The 22,471-nt window shown below is 35.5% G+C and overlaps 1 protein-coding gene across 1 annotated transcript in view; it reads left to right on the top strand.

The window, feature by feature from the left end:
* Nucleotides 1-21,976, top strand: part of LOC115242051 — a gene marked incomplete at its 3' end in the record, with an annotated part of 31,049 nt that extends 9,073 nt beyond the window's left edge. The window contains exons 2-4 of the mRNA XM_029818063.1: nt 14,598-14,687; nt 17,041-17,162; nt 21,956-21,976. Of these exons, the coding sequence (XP_029673923.1) occupies nt 14,603-14,687; nt 17,041-17,162; nt 21,956-21,976 (228 nt within the window). The remainder of the gene's footprint in view (nt 1-14,597; nt 14,688-17,040; nt 17,163-21,955) is intronic.
* Nucleotides 21,977-22,471: the final 495 nt, after the last annotated feature.

Below are 22,471 nucleotides of genomic sequence, written 5' to 3'. Positions count from 1 at the left end.
TGATCTTCGTTTATATGGTGTGGTACGAAGCGTGTCGAAACGCGTGTTGGATAGTCTCTCATTCACGACGCGTATTTAATGTTAAATGCGGCCGTTTGATAGTAATCCCCTTATTAATGTTGATTGCGTATCCGATATGCAACAGATACTAAAGTAAAACCGAATTGTTGTAATTAACATTAAATACAAATTGATCAATCTGAATAATTGCATTACTTTTTATGTCACTAAAATAAAATTATATATTTACAGTTTATTCATAAAATAATTGATATTACAATTAAATACGTATCAACAATAAGATATATCGTGATGAAAGACACTGCGTTAAAATATGTTACGTAAAATGTTATCTTTATGAAATGTATAAATCTTTCGGTGATGTTACGCGCTTAAATTCAGGATGTAAAAGAGTCTAGAAATATTAAAGGAATTTGCAAAGAGGCGTTGGCGAAGTCCATTTCCTGAGCAGGAAAGCCACCGCTTGGCATAAATCTTTCGACGTATCAACTATTTATCTTTGAAATACGTTGGCTAGCTACACGGTAACCGTACGATTCGCGTGCTTTCTCGAGGAATCGCCACAAATGTAGTGTATCATCGTATTCATATTATAACATATGATGTTTTCTTACCAGAAATTCCATGACTCATAATTCTAATCACGACGTATTAATTTTCATCTCTGTGTGTTTCTCACATTTATTATATTTATAATTTTAAACATAATTATTTTGAAATATTGTGTTATTATCTATAAAAAAAAATCTGTTTTTTTACTAAAATTTTGGGTATGTACTATTAATTACTGCAAAATTGTGAAAAATGTTTAATGTGATATAGTATTATAATAAATTCGGAATATATATCATAGAGAGTATACGATATTAATGCAAACGCGGAATGCGTATCGTAAATATACATCATGTAAAATACTTTGACTGTGTGTGTGGCTGATATAATTTCAACGTAGCATCAGGTAGCTTCGGTGCTATCACGATAACGCCGCTATGACAATTGAAATTGTTATCGATGTTACCGCATCGTATCGTGTTGTCGATCAGTCTATCTGGCAGATTAATAAATAATGAACAAAACAAGAAAATATCTGTTAATTGTACGTTTCGTGCAATAACATTTCAAGCGGGATTTTATCGCAATAATTTTTTATTATTGTTTTTTTCTATTCGTTAATAACGCGAGCCATCATTCTACGAATTGCCAAGTAAAAATTGTATACTTTGTAAAACGGAAGCGCGCGCGCGCGTACACACTCGCACAAGTATGTATATCCATCTAAAATCCGGTTTTAGCGAAATCACTTTGCGTTTAGAAGGAAGATTTAATATTTGAAACGTAATTCATTTGGATTATGCGAATGCATTAGAACGATACTACCGCCCGGGTATAACACGCTGCAAACATCCTCGCGCTAATTAAAATTGCATCGCGTGACGTTTCTCATTATCGCTATAACGTAATTGGTGTAACTGTCGTCTGAAGAGAAAAACGTAACGTGTCGTACGGGCGGCGCGTAACCGAAATGCGTTTACCGGTACGGCTTACCGAACGGAAATTGTACAAAAATTAATGCGTTAATCTACCGCGCGGATTTATTTTAATTCAATCCGCCGTAACTAGCTCGTTCCATTCATTCTCAATCTCGAATTCGTTCGCGTAGATCGAATTGCACATTCCTCTCCTTCTCCTCTTCCCTTCCACCTCCACCTTCTCACCTCCCTGCACCTCCCTCGCATCACTCTTTTGATCATAACGCCGATTCGTCTTTCGCGCTGCGAAACGCTTAATAGAATCGTATCTACCGCGTATTCGTCATTACTGCGTTAACAAATAGAATAACTCTCGTTACTCGGATCTCGCATTTCTCGCGCATTCCCGACAAAACACGAAATCGTTATAGCGATTTGCAGCGCACTTCGAAAACAGAGAACGTGCCCGTTTCTCCGTCCCTTTCCTCTCTCATCCCTTGCATAAATCCTTCTCTCCCAAAACACGAAATCGTTATAGCGATTTGCAGCGCACTTCGAAAACAGAGAACGTGCCCGTTTCTCCGTCCCTTTCCTCTCATCCCTTGCATAAATCCTTCTCTCTCTCTCTCTCTCTCTTTCCAAAAGCGAGCTAATCCCCCTTCGTACAAGCCGATTCAGTTATCCTGTGACGAACTAACGGATATTTCCGTTACCGGCCTAAATGGATCGATATTTATTCGGGATAGAGGATCCGCGAAAGCGGATCTCTCGCTCGAATCTCCGTTCGTATCAGCGCGAGATGGTTCTTTCATCGGCTGTGAACATTGAACAATCGTTATAAAGTCACTTACAACTTTGATATACTGTTGAATTACATTCGCTTTTGCAATTTGCGTCTCAATTTTAATTATAATTACTTAGTGCTTATAGAGAATTGTAAAATTTTTATTTTGTTTTATTAATCGCGTATGAAAATTTTAGTGTATTATAATAATGTAACAAATTTATGTATATAATCATAAATGTATTATTTAGTTATTTATATTTATCACTTCTAATTAATTTATTCTTTGTTTAATATTACATAATCTCGAAAAATGAAATGTACGCATTAATGATATTAATATTAAACTCATATATATTATAATAACGAAGCTAGATTTTTTTATGCGTAGCCAATAAAAAAAAATGTGTAGCAATTAAAAAATGTTAGATCTGCAAGTTTCATCCCATGCAAATTGCAGCTGGAGAATATATGTATATCTCTCTCGAAAGATGATTATAATTAGAGAGCCAGTCTTCTGTAAATTAAATATTTTCCAATTAGTACCAAACGTAATCTCGAAATATTTATGTGAGCGATGATATTTTTAATTTGTGTGACTAGCGAATTTTTTTAAAAGGAAGATAATTATTCGTTTATACACGAGAGGTAGTTACCTCGGATAAACTTCTCTCTCGCCCCCGCTTTGTGTGTTATTCTCTCTCGATTCGGCATTAGGTTACTCGCGCGAACATCAATTCCTCCGTTCTACCACAATCCCATCGGATCCGCTTTGTGTGCGGTGTCTGAGAAGTAACAAATTCTCCAATTCTTCTTCGACTCCCGTTCTCGTCATGAAACCGATTGTTCGTTACCCCGCGAACGAACCGAGGAAATCATGTATCGATCCTTGTCGAGTTACGAGTGTTGCTCGCACAGTTTTCTTCTCACATCATGTCCTTTTAATTTCGCTACTCGTCTCCCCCGCCAGCTTTCGATATATTTTTATTACTTGTATATCTCGATATGGTATATGTCTCACACACACACACACACACACACACACACACACACATTTTTCTGTAACATTTTTCTTTATGTTACATTTTTATTACTTTAAAACAGTATCATGAGCTTTATTCCTGGCTTGATTATCATTTTTATTGATACATCCGCTCTTTTTATGAAGAGCATAAAAAGAATAATTGTCGTAATACTTTATTCATTTTGTGTTTTTTTTACGTATGAAAAAAAGTCAATATTTTTTTTCTTTCATTTTATTGTAATTTATGTGAATCTATATATATGAGATTGTGTATGGTTTTTATTTATTCAAGTACAAAAACGTTAAATTATATAATTGTAAAGGTAGATTTTTTAAAGGTTTAATCTTAAGTTTCTTAAAAAAATTGCCAAAGAAACATGAAAATTAACTCAGGAAAAAAAGTATTGATTTACTCATAACGTCATGAATTTCAAATGATAGAAATGTACGTTAATTAATTACATTAATATGGACAGATTTATAGATTTGCAAAACTATAATACATTAAGAAATATATTATCAAAATATTCGCCGGGGAGTAAATTTCTTTGTAAGATTTTGTTATTTTCCTACATTGGCAGATCTCGAAGAATACGAGAGATGCATGAATCGAATAGTCGCGACTGCATTTATCGCGAAACCCTTTCGTTCGTCAGGCAAACACATATCGCAACTGGGTGTTATGTGCCTACGCGTATGTGCCATTCTCTTTTCTCATTCTGTGCTACTAATTCTTCACGAGGGGTTTCGTCCCACCTATCTCGCTTCTTTCGCGTTACAAATCCATCATGTCGTATTACCAAGGGATCAGCGACACACACACGTACACACAATGCCGGTGTGCCACTCGACGTTTGAATGTCACCATACCCTGTTACGTGGGTGGCACCGTGTTGGGAGCGGGGAGGAGGTGGCCGGATATATCTATACATCTATAACACCCTCGGTGTTGCAAAGTGCTATGATGGCGCCGATTTATCGCCTCTTTACGAATGTAGTCTTTTTTTCCTCTCGCGATATCTTTGGTTGACCCCATTTATTGCTGGATAATTTTGATCGTTTGCACATATTGCTCGATGCAAACACGCGCAAAATTTAAATCATCAAATATGATTTAGATTATATGAAATAATGTACAGTTTTATTTTCTCTAAAATTATTTATATTACTTGTTTACATTATTTATATATTGTTAGAACTTGTATTGTAGCTATTTTACAAAATTAAAATTCAAAGATAATAGAATTTATATAAAAAAAAAAAAATTTCTTTGTACGTGTATATGTATGCAATCTATTCAGTCTAATAGTATATATAACACTATATTAAATGGAAGATTATATATGTAAATGAGACAGTCGAGTAGCAAGTCTTTTCGCCCTGACATCCTATCGCTTGACTAAATGCACATGTATGATTGGCTCGATTTAATAGCTGGGAGAATATACATATGTAAATTTCGCCTCTTTCTCACCTGATAATCCGATATTTTTCGCAAAGTTGCTATCTTTGAGGTTACTATACACGCAATAGGAGAATCCGCGGAAAATGTAGCTCGAACGCACGGTAAACAAAAAGTACAGCATCCCGTATGCAAGCGAGTCGCATCTCGGGGTGATGCGGGGTGAGTCATGGTTACCCCTAACTTTGCAGACAGCTTGAACCACGATCCTTAAGTTCCATCGCGCAAGAGGCGAATTCCCCACGTAGCCCATCCTAAGCGTTGCTCGACGACGATGGCGTTACGCTCATCGATAGTCGATTGCTATTTCACGGCATCCTTTGCACGCCAGTGTGTCACATTAACGCGTAAGAGAGCGAGCGAGAGAAAGAGAGAATGAGAGAGATAGAGAGAGAAGAAGAGAAGAGAGGGAGGCTGGAAAAGCAATTCGAGTTTCTCACGTCGTACTCGCTCGTCATTACGTCGACACCGGTCGCCTCCTCCCGTGTCGCCTCGAGCGATGGTCAACCGCATATGAATGGAGTGATGTAAGGTTTGACAAGTACGTATTACCTACTCTAGTAAGGTGAGAATAGTTAGTGGAAAAGTGGGGCGATTTCCCGACAACCGTGGAGATATATATGTATGATATAATGCGCGAGTTTCCATAACAAAAAGTCGCTTTTAAATATTGATTGAACCGTATGAAAATATTTCCTTTTTATTAAAAAAAAGTTTAAGTTTTTTAAAGAAACGCATATGTATATTCCGCGTGCATGCTGATAAAAATAAATATTATTTATCCGTACAAAAAGAGAAGACATTTTCAAGAAAATTAATAGATGTTTTATATTATCGTATAAGGGCGAATCTAACTCTGTGTACGCGTAAAATATAGAAAAATACCTGCTCTAGAAACATTATGTGCAAGAGTGACATAATTCACTGTTAACGAGCTCGGCATTATTCTTTCATATGACATGTGTTTCCGACATCAGAAATGGCGCTCATAATGCTAGTAAAGTCGCAACGTATCAAAAGATGACTCAGATATTTATTGTCACGAATACGTTTGTAGTAAATACTACTGTATAAATAAAACAAAACAATTTAAATCTCTGTCAGATGTATTTTAGAATGCAGATATATATCACCGGCACGACTTGTCACGGTTTGTTCAGCGGACGACACGGAAACCGAAACGAAGAGATGACCCGCTGACAAAAGTTAGATACTAAAAGATAGTAAATTAAGTTTAACAGGATAGTGGGGAGAGGGAGTGAAGAGGGTGACGCCGACTCCGGAAAAGCTGGCGAACGCAGACGGACATATAACTTCTTTTACAGAACTTCAGTGGCAATCCTTGTAATATAATTAGTAAAGTAGCTCGCGCAGCGATATCGTGAGGGAATATTTATTTTAAGCTCAGGAGAGGAGGAGTAATAGGGAGAGAAAAAGTTGGCTGGACAAGTTTGCCGGAGCGTGGAGAGAAATTTAGAGATCGTGAGTTTGACGGCCGTATATATGTGCGGGGACAAAATTCATTCGGATAGGATATTTGTCGCGTATATTTTATTATATCTGTGTATTGCACACGCAGTGACGTGGCATTATCGAGATTTGTTTTAATTTCCTGAATTTTTCGCGATATTTGTTAGTTGACCTTTCAATATTTGACAACAGTAATATAATGCGAAGCGAATACAATTTTTACAATCATTTAGTCTGAGAGTCACATACCTTTTCGGCGGGATTTTTGCATATGTGAAGTATTACTGCGCATATACGTAATTTCATAGATGTATTGTGAGAACAGCAAATTTTATTACACATTTTTTTATGAAATGAAATATACTGTTTATCTGTTTAATTTACAAAAAAATTAAATGATACATATTTCGATGATAAAAATAAAATTGAGAAGTAGGATAAACATAGAATTAAAACAAACTAATATTGAATAACATTTATATAATACAATATTACAAAAAAACTATCGTATGAATATCCTAGCTTTTATGATTATAAATCTTTGCCTATTTGCCATTTTTTTCTATTAAGCATATCTTTATGCTAGATATAGAGAAGTAAAGCCCGATCTACAATGAGTCGTTAATCGTTAATCGCAAGCAAATTGAACAATTACAGTCGATTATTCCAAGAATATTCTCGGAATAATCGACTGTGATTGGTCAATTTGCTTGAAATGAATGACTAACGACTCATTGTAGACCGGGCATAAGGCATATCATTTTTATTTATCGAAATAAATGTGTTTATTTTTTTAAATCAGTGTTTATAATAAACTTTTAAATTTTTACAATAAATTTTTAAACATGAACGTTTTTCGTTGAATAAGTATTTTTATCGCATTATTTTTTTTTTAAACTTCATGAATATTTTCAAAGCAAGAAATGCGCGAAAATTAAAATTACGTACTATCGAATTTATAGTCGAAGTTGTATGTATATTATATACGGCGGGATATATTTAACTTTGTGCGCGACATGATAACATCGTTATTTTTTGCTGTCGCAAGATTTTATTAAGCATATCAAACGAGAGAACGTCATAACGATCTTATGCATCCTTCTATTATAAGTTGCAAAGAACATCAACAATGAGACGTTATAATTACCGAAGTAATTATATTGAGTCCGTTCCTGTATAATCGCTAATATAATGCATAGTTAGCGAAGAAATTTAATATGCCATAGTACGAGTTTCGGTTGTTGCAGTACTGTATGACGTGGACATGATGTGGTTATTGTATAGAAGTTCGTCAGGCATGGAATTCGATAGCGAAAATATTATAAATATATAGAATCAGTCGCGCATGTGCAAGGAATTGTTACCTAGCTTAATTATCAGATCGTGCATGAAACAAAATATTATATTAAAAGATGTATAATATCTTTAATATAAAATTTAATTTTGTTAAAAAATTGTTTGTCACAAAAAGAATAAAACACAATAAGATAATATAATTATAATATTATAATTGATACTGAGATATATTTCTCTTCAACATCGAGACTGATTTGAGTTAAAATAGATAAAAGAATGGCACTAGGAACATCCGAATAATGATCTCTCTGTCATCTTTAAAAATTTATGGATTCTCTTATAAGGTTAAATATAAGCTTAGGAGAAGATACGGCGAATTACAAGATCCGCATTAAACTTTTTCGCAACTTATATCGTCGTGATAAGCGTGTATTAAGTAGCGATAAGCTAGCGCGGTTATGAAAATCCTTCGAATAACCTCGAGAACCTCCGTCACAGTGCAGCACCTTATCAATAATCAATCGTTATTTCCGCGCTCTTTTTGGTCGCGTTAAGGAAAGTTTCGCGATCGGCGAGAGAGGAAGAAAAGTAGAGAAACGAAGCTACGGATACGAATAAGAAAGAGAATGACGGAAACTGCAATTTCTTATTGTTAGGTCAAATCGGATGAATGGATGAATATGCTGGAGAAGTTTCGTTGTCCATCTCTTTGTATCGAAGATGAAATTTTATTGGGAAGAGAAAACGCTCCTTTTTTCAACTAATGTAAGTGATATACATCACCTTGGATGAAGAAAGGAATCGATACATCTCCTATTCATGAATGTCGAGAGGATGATTGATCAAATTTCTTTGTTACGAAACGCGAAACCATTCCGAGAGAATGTTTGAGGAATCCATTTATCATTGTTTCATTCGCAATTCGAGATAACCCGGTATCTTTATAATTAGCGATTAAAATCGAATATTTATAGATTAATCGGTACGCTTCGCCAATTCCGCTGTAATTTGAGTACTTGCAGAATTCAATCCTGCAATTTTTTCGTATGTAACGATTTTATATCATTTTTAAACGTTATCCGATACGTATTGAATCTTATATTATCTGGCATACACATTTTTTACACGGCGTCTATTAATTGAAAGCTTTATGGAGATATTATACGATACTGCTACTTCTCCAAAATCCGACATTTCACATGCTATGGTCTAAGTATGGATTACTTTAGAACGGTAATCTTTAGTAGGCGCATTAACGGCGATTGACGTATTCGCGTTGTTTCTCACATCGATACTTGATTTCCTAGATAGCTTTACGCATTCAGCATTGCGTACAGTTTATAGGTACAGCTTTACAACGTTTCAAGCAGTGCTTTGCCAAATACGGCGTATAAACTACTCAAATGGATTCACATATAACGTTTGCAAATGCAAAAGTGTAGTATTATCTGCCGAAAGAGAGTCAAATCGAATTAATATATGGATTATCAAATTAATTAGGTTCTCTTATCGCGCACGATATCACATAAGCATGTGCGTTATAAAGAGCTTATATAAAATGTGCAGGTATGAAACACACGAAAAAGAAAATAATTTTCGTGCATCAGTATTCATGAGCGTCCACAGAATTTTTTCTAGGGTAGGGGGGGAGGGCATATCACTTTCAGATTAATTTTAAAAAATGTATACTTAAATATTTTTACATCTTTTAGTATTAAAGCTTTCTCACCGCGTCAAGGTAGATGTAAATCGAGAAAGATTTTTGTTTTTTTTTTAATTTTTTTTGTATTTAAAAAAGTTTTTTTGTATGTTTTTAAATAATTTAATTTTTTTAATTAAAAATTTTTTTTTCCATTTTCCAGGGGGGAGGGGGGGCACGTGCCCGTTTTGCTCCCCCTTTGCGGACGCCTATGTCAGTATTAGAATAACCGAGAAATGACTCAAAGATGTTGGCTCACAATTTTCAGCTCTATTATGATTAAAGCTTATGGACGATGTCAGAAATAAATTCTGAAAAAAAAAATATATATATATATAAAGGTCTAGAGATAAAGAACATTATTAGACATATTTTTTCTGATTTGTCTTCTTAAAAGAAATTACTTTCTATACTTCTTTTTTATTTCACTTTTTGTTTATTTTTACAACTGGGCATTCAAAAAAATGTAAATTGCAGGTAAAGGATGGTAATATAATTACGATTTTACTGAAAAAAAAACAAGAAATATGAGGTTTTTGATTGTAGTCTAATAATATTTATAAAACAGATGCCTTTAGAAGCGAAGATATTAACCTTACGCGCAAACTAAAGCGATATTCTTGATTGCTAGCACGGATATTAAGAGAGGAATAAATCCTTGCGGGCAGAGAAGATCTCTCGGCGATCTCCCTGTAACGAAGAACTCTGAATATTTACTTCTTTTTGGGCCGGAGCACGTAAAGAAACGGTTCGCCGGCAAATCCGGTGAGCAGATTAGCCGTATGCAAAAGAGCACGGAGGCGCGCCGACGAGAGGAGAATTGTGTTCGTTAAGTGCACGTGAGGATTGTATCGAGAAAAGCGAAACGCGCGTAAAAGAAAAAAGAAGTAGAAGCCCAAATAAAAGGTACCGCTATGGAAACGTGTAAGTAATAGCTCTGGCGAATCTGATGAAACGAACGAGGTGATGCCGCCGTGGCGGCTTTTATTTCTTTTCGCGTGCTTCTAAGAATCGAGAGTACTAAAATGGATGAGAAAGAAAGAGAAAGAGAGAGAGAGAGAGAAATAGGGAGACAGAGAGAGAGAGAGAGAAAGAAATGTGAAAATGGGAAATACTAACTAAAGACGAGAAAGCGAAAGACGAGAAGCCGAAAGTTACCCTCCGTTGGGGTCTGCGAATTCTTTCTTCAACAGAAGAAATTTTACTATCGTCAATATCGCTAATGTAAAACTTTCCAGAAATAAGATTGAAGAATTTGAAATTTAATCGATTCTACAATTTTCTACATATAATTATAATTACACAATGAATAATAATATTATGTAGTATCTAAATATTTCTTATATTTCTATATATGTATATAATCTTATTATTAGATAAAATTTTTATTTATTTTACCTAAGAAAAATTTCACGTGCGCACATCATCCGTTCATGATTCGTAAAATTTTTCCCGCTCCGTATTCGCGTCCTCCGTTCTCGATGGTTAAGTATTCATCGCGCCTCCTGTAATCCGTCAGCGTATCTTCACCGTTCGATATGTCTTTTAACCGACAATTTTCGTTTTATAATAAGGGGTCATACCGCTGAGAAGGTGAGTTCATGATTTGCGATAATAAGTCAGACGAATGCAACCGTTATTATATTATAATCTTTTATATTATCGACTTCATTCATATTTACATCGGATGCATTTTGAGACACTGATTGACATATTTGCGCTCGCTAATTTACTCGTTGTATTGTTTCGCCTCACGAAGCCCCGTTTATTTAAAATGTTTGCCATTTATTTATAAGTCCATCTCGATCTCATTGAAAAGAGCCCGAAATATTTTTTGTTTCAATATAATATTCTTGCTTACGCTACAATTACTGCGTCTGGGCTCCAATTGACCTTTTTTATTTACTAATTCACATTTTCTAATTTTCAACTTTTTTCATACTGTCGACACCAATCGAAATAATACCAAGCTTATTTCGAGAAGTGCAGTTGGATTATTTATTTCAATATTAGCGATGATTTATGTTTAGTTGACTTTTTTTATCTTACCATAAAATACTCACATATAAATAACTGAGAATCAAAAATATAAAATGTGCAGAATTCTATTAATTCTGCAATCTACTCTAGATCTGATAATTGATAAATCAATAGCAAACAGTCGTTCTTGCAATTATATTGCAAAAAAACTATTTTCAAAGTTAGCATTTCTTATTATCATTATTAATAATACACCTATACAGAAAGATTTTTATATCTGATAAGATCGTTTCTTCGATAAAATACAAATACATATATGATAAATATAGTATATTAATGTGTGTGTGTCCATAATGTTCAATTAATTATATGTCGCGAATGATTAGACTTTAATTATGTTGTATTACGCACATACATATACCGTCTGCTGTTGAACACGTGCTTTCAAGTAAATTACACACATCTAAATTCTTAAGATCGTTTCTTCGATAAAATACAAATACATATATGATAAATATAGTATATTAATGTGTGTGTGTCCATAATGTTCAATTAATTATATGTCGCGAATGATCAGACTTTAATTATGTTGTATTAATTGCCTCCTCCCGCCTTAAATCCCCCCCTCGCTCTGCGGTGTACATCTGTGCCAGCGTAAGTGCTGGTAATCTGTCCACTAGATCCACCACGTGGTGACGGTGGAAGATCGTATTATTAATTGGGAGCAGAAGAGGGGGCTGCTTAGGCGTAGTGGTTTAGGATGGACTACTCGAGGAGGCTTCCATTCATACTGGTGGTGAGTCAAGACTCATCGCTGAGCGGCTACGGGCGCCAATTTTCAATCGTTATGATTTGGACCGCTCTGGAGACGTGCTGGGGATTTCGTCTCTCCGTGACAATCGGCACTGCATCCATTGAGCGAGATTCCAACATCGCTCTGGAGTCGTATGTACTGTGTTAGAGTGGCGTAAGGTGCGAGGTCTGAATAGCTCAGTGGTAAGAGCAGTTGCCCGGAAAGCGAAAGACTCGGGTTCGATTCCCGATTCAGTTACTTGTACCTCGCATATTTTTTCAGACCCGCAAATGTTGTTTTCTAACAATTATTTGTCGGGCTGAGGAAGTGTGTAAACGCCCTACACAGACACGACAGTGCCGCTGCCACGGAAGAGATGGATGCTTGGTTCGTGCCTCCTCCCGCCTTAAATCCCCCCCTCGCTTCACTTACATATACCGTCTGCTGTTGAACACGTGCTTTCAAGTAAATTACACACATCTAAATTCTTTCCTACAATTTTCAAACCACCAGACACGGACGGGTATGCTTGATTACCTATCGGAAGGAAATATGCTTGCGAGAAAAGTTAAGCGCTCGAAATCAAAGAGGCTTTTGATGTCCTTACCCGAAACCGCCTACCGGTTCTCCTAGAGGCGTTATACGCGATTCTATCTTCACATTTATAACCACATACTCACGCGTATACGTCATTCGTCCCGCCAATTCTTACAGAATTCGATGTTTCAATGTGCGATAATGCCAACGGATATTAAACCGGTCTTCATACAAAGAGGCAAAGAGAGAGAGAGAGAAAGAGAGAGAGAGAGAGAGAAAGAAGGAGAGGTTGCTTTTATTAACTTGTCGTTTAACTCAAACACGCATATATGACGGCAGAATTTTTGATGGACCAGAAGGTGAAGGCCGAGGGAGGTCATAAAGGGCGAGCGAAATTTCCATTTGACCATTGGAATGTGGACGGTCGTTATGTACGTAACATATCCATCTATGTACATACGTACGCGCACGTGTGTCCTCCGAGACACGACGTGTGCGTATCGCAAGAGGGTGCGGAAAGGACGGAGGGGGTGTACCTACAGCCGTCCGAGAGTATTATTGCGGCGCTGGCCGGTCGGCGGGAAGAGGATGGCGATGGGCAAACGGGGGATATATCAGCGGGGTTGGCGTTTATGTGGCGACCAACTGTCGAGTTAATATTCACGCGATTCGGAGCTGAATCTCCCCTTCCTCCTCTTTTCCTCTCTTCCAGCCTCGTGTTCCGAAGCACGCGTCGACGACGTCGCGAATTTCTCGATTCCGACACCCCAATCTCCCTTTTCTCTCGCCCCTCGCCACCTCATCGCGGTAGTCTTCTCTATATTGGATTTATCTTCCGCTTGTGAGATTTTATATATTATGATAAAAATTTTAATTATATGATTCTTTATACAAATTTGAAGTTTAAAAAATTTTGAAAGCTAAAGTTTATATATAGGAGAAAAGTCTAACCATGATAAATAAATTATCAATGTAAATCCAAATAAGATCAATACAAACTAAAATGTCGATGTCGCTGCGCATACACTCCTCTCATTAAAACAATTAATTTTTCAGACCATTTCGAGATCATTGTATGAACGTGGCCTTTTTCACACAGTCGTACAATCTCTTTTACATCTCTCTTACATGGACGATGATTTATAAGTATAGAAAAGAATAAAACGTGAATGATTAAAGAGAGAAAATAATAAATAATAGATAAAAAAAAGATAATACCCAAATTTATAACGAAAGGAGCTATCGTGAGTTTCTTAATTCGGAAACTGTTATCGAAATTTACAATATATGAGTTTTACAAATTTACAAAAGACCCACAAGAGTTCCGAGATGGAATGCAGAAGAGCCTATTAGATTAGAAATAAAATTTCGCGTTGTCGCGTATTTATCTACAATCCTCTAATTTTACCTCAGGAGATTTATGTATACATGTGTATAATTTTATATATATAGTATTCCTAAAACATGTAGAGTAAAAAATGAAGACACTTTTCGTATCGTATATATATCGTGTATATATATACATATATACAACAAATTAGATTAGAAACAAAATTTCGCGTTGTCGCGTATTTATCTACAATCCTCTAATTTTACCTCAGGAGGATTTTAACTCACTCTCTTTTCTTAATTCCATGTTCTACAATTTTTATTTTATAATACTTCTTGATAAATCTAATTATTTTAGTGTTGTTTTAAGTTTTTTGGTAAAAATTATTTGTTTCATTTTTTGCGATTTTCTTCAAAACGAAGCAAAAACGAGCAAATCTCTAAAGGACTTTTTGTCTTAGTTTATCGGTCCCCTACACGCGCCTAAAGTTTTGACATTTAAATTGGGGACACTCTGTATATAAGAATTATAAACAAAAAAATTGCTGCAAAGAATACATGTATTCACAAATTTAGAACGCTAATAATTTTATCACTCAAGAAATAATATAGATATATAATATTTAATAATTTTGTTTCATTTATTAGTTAACAAGCTAGAACTTCTAATATGTATTGTTTCGGAAAAAAGATGCTTTTTTTATTTCAACGTATTTCACGATTCTCATTGCAGTACGTATGGCGTATGGCTTACCCTATGGCATGGCATCGCAGAACGTCGCACTGTGCGTCTTTATCGCCGCTTTTCTCCACGTCAGTCTCGGTAAGACTTGAATATATCGCTTTCAAGGAGGTAAGTATCTTCGCGATGTAGATCCTTTAAAAAATAGGAAGAAAAAAGAGGATCGGTCGGGAGTTACGGGAGAGGAGAAGCAAAAGTTACGAGTTTTTAATCCGCACGGAGAATCACAGAATTCCTCCTTTTTCCCCCGCCCCCGATCGCCACGACAGTATCGTGCCTGTTACTTTCGCGCCGCCTTTCTTTGCTCCAGTTTCGGAAAGAATCAAATGGAATCTTTTCCGGAGACATCGCCGCTATCGGTAGCCTCGCGTTTCCGCGAAAGCTTAAAAGGGATCCTTGTTTAAAAGGAAGCAGGAATTGCAAAGTGGTACAAGCCGCCGACTTTCCTTCAGCTTCGAGAGAAATGTTCCGCGTCCCCTGTTAAATTTATTTATTTATTACTGATATTGATTTATCGCGTAATTAGATATGCAAAATTATGAAATTTTTTTTTTTACGGGAAATAATATTTAATACCCAGCTGGAAGAAAAATCTAAAATGTGTGCTAAAAATGAATTAATCAATCGAATTGAATGTGAGAAAATTAAAGACTGTTGTTCTCTTTTACAATAAAAGTTATTTAGGAAATATTGGATTTTTATAAAAGGACACGGGAGAAATATGTAAATACAATTTACGTAAATTTTAGGGATCTCCTTATTATTGAATCTTTTCAATAAAGTCTTCTTTTCATTCCATAATCATGTCAAGTTGATTTCTCAATACATAGAAGAGACATGAATCGCGATGCATGGATCGTCGAGCACTCGACGACTCGCATGTACGGACTAACAAAAATGCTATCCGATCTTCGCGGTAGCTTTTCCACGCGATAGATCATGATAGATGATGATTACTCCACAAGTCAGCGAACTTTCCCTCGGCCGTGTTCCGCGTGATTAATAAACATCCCGTTTCTCGCGAAACTTTCTCCCCTTTCCTTCATATTCGCGTGCTCGCTTCGAGAAGTTAACCGGGAAGGATATAGGAAGAATACATTTCCTTTTTTGCCCATTAGATTCTATCCTGTTATCGCGAGGATGATCAATGCGCGATTTCTGCGTGAAACGTAATGTCATATCTTACCACGCGAGGAATGAATATCATTCGATGTAACATCGGCGATCAGAAGATCCTTAAGGGTTCGACGCAGTCGATAAACGACTTATTTTACAACATACTCACTTTTACGTGTTGGGTAAAATATAATATACGAATAATCACTTTAGGAAACTTCGAATATAATAATAAAATTGGAGGAACACGAAACGCAAAAGAGAATGCATCGAATGCAAAGAAATGATCGAACTTATGACAATTAGATATATATATATAAAATACAGACGCATAAAGCGTGACGAGTGAATATTTTCTATGATATTGATAATATATGGGAAATTTTTATTGGACAAAATTCTTTTAAGGCATACATATTATACGTACATATTTTTTAAATGTATCTATTTTTTTATGAAACCGCCAGGAAGCAAGATTTCGAAATCAATAGAATAACTCCTTGTTTTCTGAATGTAATTTTGATTAACATTGAATGATTCTGGTCGCAGACATTGTTAAGTGTGGACTGCAATTCTATGTGCATATTTAAAAAATATATAATTCTATTAAAAAAAAAATTGTTGATCTCAAAAATTCCTTGGCATTTTTATATAAAGAAAAAAATTAATGTACTCGAAACATGCGAAAATTTTCCAAAACGCTTCAATTTTGCCTAATGAAACTTTTTCGAAACTTTTTTTTATCAATATTTTTAAAAATTTAACAATTAACAATATTTCTTACCTAACACATTGATTCATATTTAATTAAAACGCGCTTTACGCGCCTCGTTCTATATACAAGTATGTTTATATGCAATAACGAATTAAGAGAGGAATATACAATATAAACTAATTTGTATCTATTGTATTAGAAGCAAATAAAATTGTTGCATGTTTTCAAAACTAATTTTTATTAAAAATTAAAATTTTTTGAATTATCTCGTGTACCATGGCGGACACTAGCGATATATCAAATATGCTTGCACAGAAAGAATTATGATTATCGCGCGGTGAGATGTGGTGAGATGTGGTTGACCTGTCGCTCGTTACGTACATAAATAACGCAGCGATCTAGATTAAATTTTGCGCGCGCGCACGCGGCACAAAAAGATGACGGGCATTCGGCACCCATTCCCCAAATTTCCTCTAATGCGCCGTTCATACATCATATTCGTATCGGCGGCAAGTTGGTGGCTGAGGGTTCTAATTAAGGATTAACTTTATGGATCGTTAGCTATAATCGTTAGCACATATAATCGTTAATTGCATAATTCAGGTCAAACGCCGCCCAAATCCGAGGTCCTGCCCGAATTTCTGGCACGTTTGGAAAATCACACGGTTGTTCAAGGTCGCGACGTCTTCTTCACCTGCGTCGTTAATCATCTTCAGTCTTACAAGGTAAATGTACTCGTGCAGTTCGCGCGCGTGTAATTGGCTACTCGATTAGGGCCATCGCTCGAAATAGTAATGTGGCTTAAATATTAAGTATTTTAGCAAAATATACCGGATGAATTATATCATGGGAAATTTGAACTAATAGCACGTCGAATCGTATTATTTTATTATCAAGTATTAAACGCGAGAATTAATATTTCCGTTAAGTCGATTCCGCAGCGACACGCTGCCAAGTACTTTAAATAAGCGAACGTCAATTGTGCGGCAAGAAAATATAGCAATGTGCGATAGCATAAGAAATATTTTTTAATAATAAAACAACGAGAGAGACAAAACTAGAGAGAGAGAGAGAGAGAGATAAACCAATCGGGTCAAAACATTATTTAACATATTTTAATTAAAATTATTATTTTATTAAAATCATTAAGCTCTTTTACAAATTAATTACATTTTTCGAGATTCTTAAACAAAATTTATATTATAGTTGACAATTTAAAAAATGTAAAGTTTTTAGTTTAATTCACACGGAGACTATTTTATCCATCATTTTTATTGGACGTTGTCATATTATACTAGCTCTCTTATATTGTTCTTAGTATTAGCGTTACGATATGAAAGGTCGATTCGCATATATAGAGATAAGTTCTAAAAATGTCACAAGTTCAACTCCTAAGAGAGAAGCCGCGAGCGACGTTACAAACGTCAAGATGTTTTCCTTGGATCTGAATAGCGAAACAATGCAAATCAAGCGGAACCATCGAATATTCAATGTATTTTCCAAAGACAAGAAGACAAGAGAATCGTATCGTCGAGACATCGCTCACATATATCGACTAAACCAGCTATTCCGATCGGTCTCGCTGTACAGTTTCTTCCATCCGCAATATGCTTACATTGCAATGACTATAAATACATAAAAATTGAACGTTGACTTTGATATTCGATGAAAATTTTGCCGTATACGCGTGAATCTCCTCAAATTTAAGCAATATGAAATTAAATAGAAACGAGAATAAAATTGATTCAAATAATAATAAATCTTCGGTGAATCTGAATTCTATTTTTTCTTAACATCATCATTCGTCACTAACTTCCAATTTTTAACTTTAAATATCTCTTCGCAATTAAATCTCTCAGATTAATATTCTAGTAAAATAAAGTCCATTTGAAATTAGTTATAGATTCCAGATTTCTTGTCTATTTGCTCTTTCGCAAAGCTTAGTTTGCGAAGAGAGCTCTTTATTTTCAATCGTTGATTACTCGAGAACTACCCCTTCGAATTTTTATCGAAAGAAAATCACGTAGAAATTAAATGAAGAAGTTATCATTATGATAAATGATCCTTACAATTTCGCGTGTTTTTCAACATTTATATCTTTGTTTTATCGGATGTTATCTAATTTAGTCGCGAGTCAGCAGTTTGCATGTTTTTCGACACGATTCTACCGATTCTATATTGATCATGATTTAATACGGAAACGATCTCTGTGTATCTACAGTCACTTACGTGTGCGTTCGCGTGTGAAGGAAGTGTTGTATATACCAGGGTCCAAGGAATCCCTTCTGGTATCAGACTCGGCGAGTAATTCACTTTCAAGAAGAAGTCTAAGTTTGATTGCACGCTCGGATAGCGACAATCATTTCTATCGCGTTTCTAACGCTGTGCTTGCGAGGGTTAGAAAAAGGAGAGGAAGAGGAGAGATGTGCCCGTCTTGTCGCTCGCGGCTGTGTCTCGAAGAAAGTTTACCTCTCTCTCTCTCTCTTTCTCTTCGGAAAGAAAAGAAACGATGAAAGAAAGAACATAAATCAGATCCGCTAATATATAGTTGGTGAATAACCCTGATTTTTGCCACCGAGCTCCTCCTCATGCTGCCCGCGCAAATGCGCCATCGCGCTGACTTTGCGACATCGTTTATATGCACCTTACGCATTTCAGCAAGATGACGATTAGGTGGAAAATCAATACAAAAAATATATTTTTCTTGTGTACGCAATTATTAATGTCGAATTCAAATTCGCGACTCTATAAAATATTACATCGCACATAATAAAAAGAATAAGAAAAATGTTTCTCTTTCTTTGATAAGTGATAACATAACACTTGAAATATTATGATTAACAATGAATTATTATGTATATGAGATTCTTTAAATTGTAGCTTGTTTAATTTATATGTAAAAATCCAGACCTGACAACTGTCACACGCGAGACGAAAATCGCGGAAAAAGATAAATTATCAATGTCGAATTCAAGTTCGTGACTCTATAAAACATTACATCATACATAATATAAGAATAAGAAAAATGATTCTCCTTTTTTGATAAGTGATAACATAATATTTGAAATATTATAATTAACAGTGAATTATTCGTACAAGAAACTATATGATTTAAGTATGATGTATTGGATGATTGCATAAGTTCGTGCCCGATTTTCATAGATGGCATTAAGTTACTGCATGGCGGAGTTCTATTGTTTTCGTGTGGTAATTGTTGCTTACACCGAATAGATGACATTGTCTTATGTCAATTTAGCGTCAGACATTGTTCAGATAAGTCCATTTGTGCATAAGAGAAATCATTAAAAATGGAGAACGAAAAGGTGAATTTGCGGCATGTAATTATATATATATATATATATTTTATACGACATTTACGATTGTATTTGTCTGTATTTCCGCGCAGAATTTCGGAAGCTTTAATATCAATTTCGTTTAAATTTTCGATAAATGATTCTGATAACTCGTTTACCATTTATCTTGTTTCATTTCCCATCTCGTTTAGATATATTGTTGGCGCAGAGAGAAGCCTCACGTATACGCAAAATATTATATTTTGCATACTCTCTATTTTGTTTAATCAATATACATTCTTCTAGCGTGATTTTATTTTTATGCGATACATGGATATTTTATCTTGCACATCGGGAAGATATGTTTACGCGATTTGATCGCTTATAAATAAAACAAAATTTGCCGCGTAAACAAAAATGCGCGTATGTACTTGCCGTACATCTGTATATGTTTAATTTGGCAGCCGTCTGTCGTCGCGTTACACGTAACCGTGTCTCGTATATATCCCGTAACATCTAATCTCAGAAATTTAACCCTTTACAGTTCTATGTAGTGAACTAGTGCAGCTGTATCTAAAGCTTCCGATGTCTCTCCATGGGAATTCAAGGCTTGCAATTAGATGCGAATGGAGTTACGTCAGTAAAATTCGTTTCAAATTAATCGAGAAATATATATTTTCTTTCTTTTTTAAATATAGAATTAAAAATAGATAACGAATCTCTTTTGGGAGATACGCGCAAATGCAGATCTAATTGAGAGAGAAATGCGCGAAATCCCGCAACATATACACACATACATACATATATATATTTATATATATACGTACATCGATATACTACTAAATTAATATAGCCATCTAACATCAAATGCAATACCTCGAGATGTGTAATACTATTATAGATCTGTAATCGCGCGAGTCAGGATCCCATATCGAATGTCTATAAGGACACCTGCCAATTACTCTTGGTCCACGAAGGATCATCTCTCCGAGGAAAGGAGATCCAGACGCGACAAAAGCGTGTATGTATGATATTTCCAACAGGTAGATCGCGATATCCTTTCACGCGCATTTATGCGCATCTTAAATTCTCTTGCCGATCGAAACTCGGCAACGTGAGAGCTTTTGTTCGCGGTTTAAAGGCCCTTTCATTCGCTCCATGGCTTCACCACCGTCGTCTGAAATATGACAGATCGAGCTGTCGACCTAGCGCGAGGGGGAGGAGGAGCCTAGGAAGGGTGACGATGTAAACTCGAGCGGAATTTGAGAGCGCAAAGCCCCAACGTCGCGCCACCGACCGGTATGAATACCGATAAGCGCCTTTCGCGAGCATCGCGATGCTTTTTAAGTACCGCATCCGGTACTAATGAAGGGTCCCCGCTCTTCTCGTACGCAAAGTGGCCTGATCTTTTCCCCGCGCTCGCGCTCTCTTCCGTAAAATGCACCTATCTGCGCGAGAAAGAGCAAAAATCTCTCCTACACACACGTTTCCGCGCGTTATTTATCTTTATGGCATCCTTTTGTTGCTTTCACACATGAATGTATTACTATGGTGTTGCGTGGAAAAGAGTTATGGATTATATAAAGCTGGAAAAATAACTATTTGATATAAGTACATATATAAAACACGTCTTGGAATTTACTCTGTAATCAAATCAGTTATTTAATATTTATATATTTACATAGTAATTATGTGTGAAATTCTCATCTCGAATTGTATATAATCATCGTCGGCACAACACGAATTTTATGAAAAATTATTTTATCGATTTTTTTATTAATCTGTTACGCATGTATGTATATTTACTCAGTTCGATGCGTAAATATCAAAGGGAAATATTATTTGACACACACACACACACACACACACACACACACACACACACATTACGAGCTAAATTAAATATATATTTTTCAAGTATTGCTAGCGATATGAGGATATTTTTATATTCGGATGCGAGTACGGGAAACCGTTTATAAAGAATGGTTTCTACAAAATATTTATAGAACATTGCAATTTGCCCAACTATAATAAATTGATGGCAAATATATATTTATCGTGTCAAATATTAAATAATTAACATACGGAATAATTAATAGTCAAGATATTAGTCACATTTTTTTAAAAATTGCGTACGGAATTTTAAAAATATTGCTTCAAAATTTATAACGATATGATCCACTCCATTACGGACGAAATAAGCAATTTTATTACGTAACGCACAGGTCGCCTGGATAAAGTCGGATTCGACACACACACACACACACACACACACACACACACACACACACACACACACACACACACACACACACACACACACACACACACACACACACACACACACACACACACACACACACACACACACACACACACACACACACACACACACACACACACACACACACACACACACACACACACACACACACACACACACACACATTACGAGCTAAATTAAATATATATTTTTCAAGTATTGCTAGCGATATGAGGATATTTTTATATTCGGATGCGAGTACGGGAAACCGTTTATAAAGAATGGTTTCTACAAAATATTTATAGAACATTGCAATTTGCCCAACTATAATAAATTGATGGCAAATATATATTTATCGTGTCAAATATTAAATAATTAACATACGGAATAATTAATAGTCAAGATATTAGTCACATTTTTTTAAAATTGCGTACGGAATTTTTAAAATATTGCTTCAAAATTTATAACGATATGATCC

This window comes from Formica exsecta, unplaced genomic scaffold, assembly GCF_003651465.1.
Source record: "Formica exsecta isolate Colony F162 unplaced genomic scaffold, ASM365146v1 scaffold558, whole genome shotgun sequence".
Taxonomy (NCBI): Eukaryota; Metazoa; Arthropoda; class Insecta; order Hymenoptera; family Formicidae; genus Formica; species Formica exsecta.
This window is presented reverse-complemented; position numbering and strand designations above follow the sequence as displayed.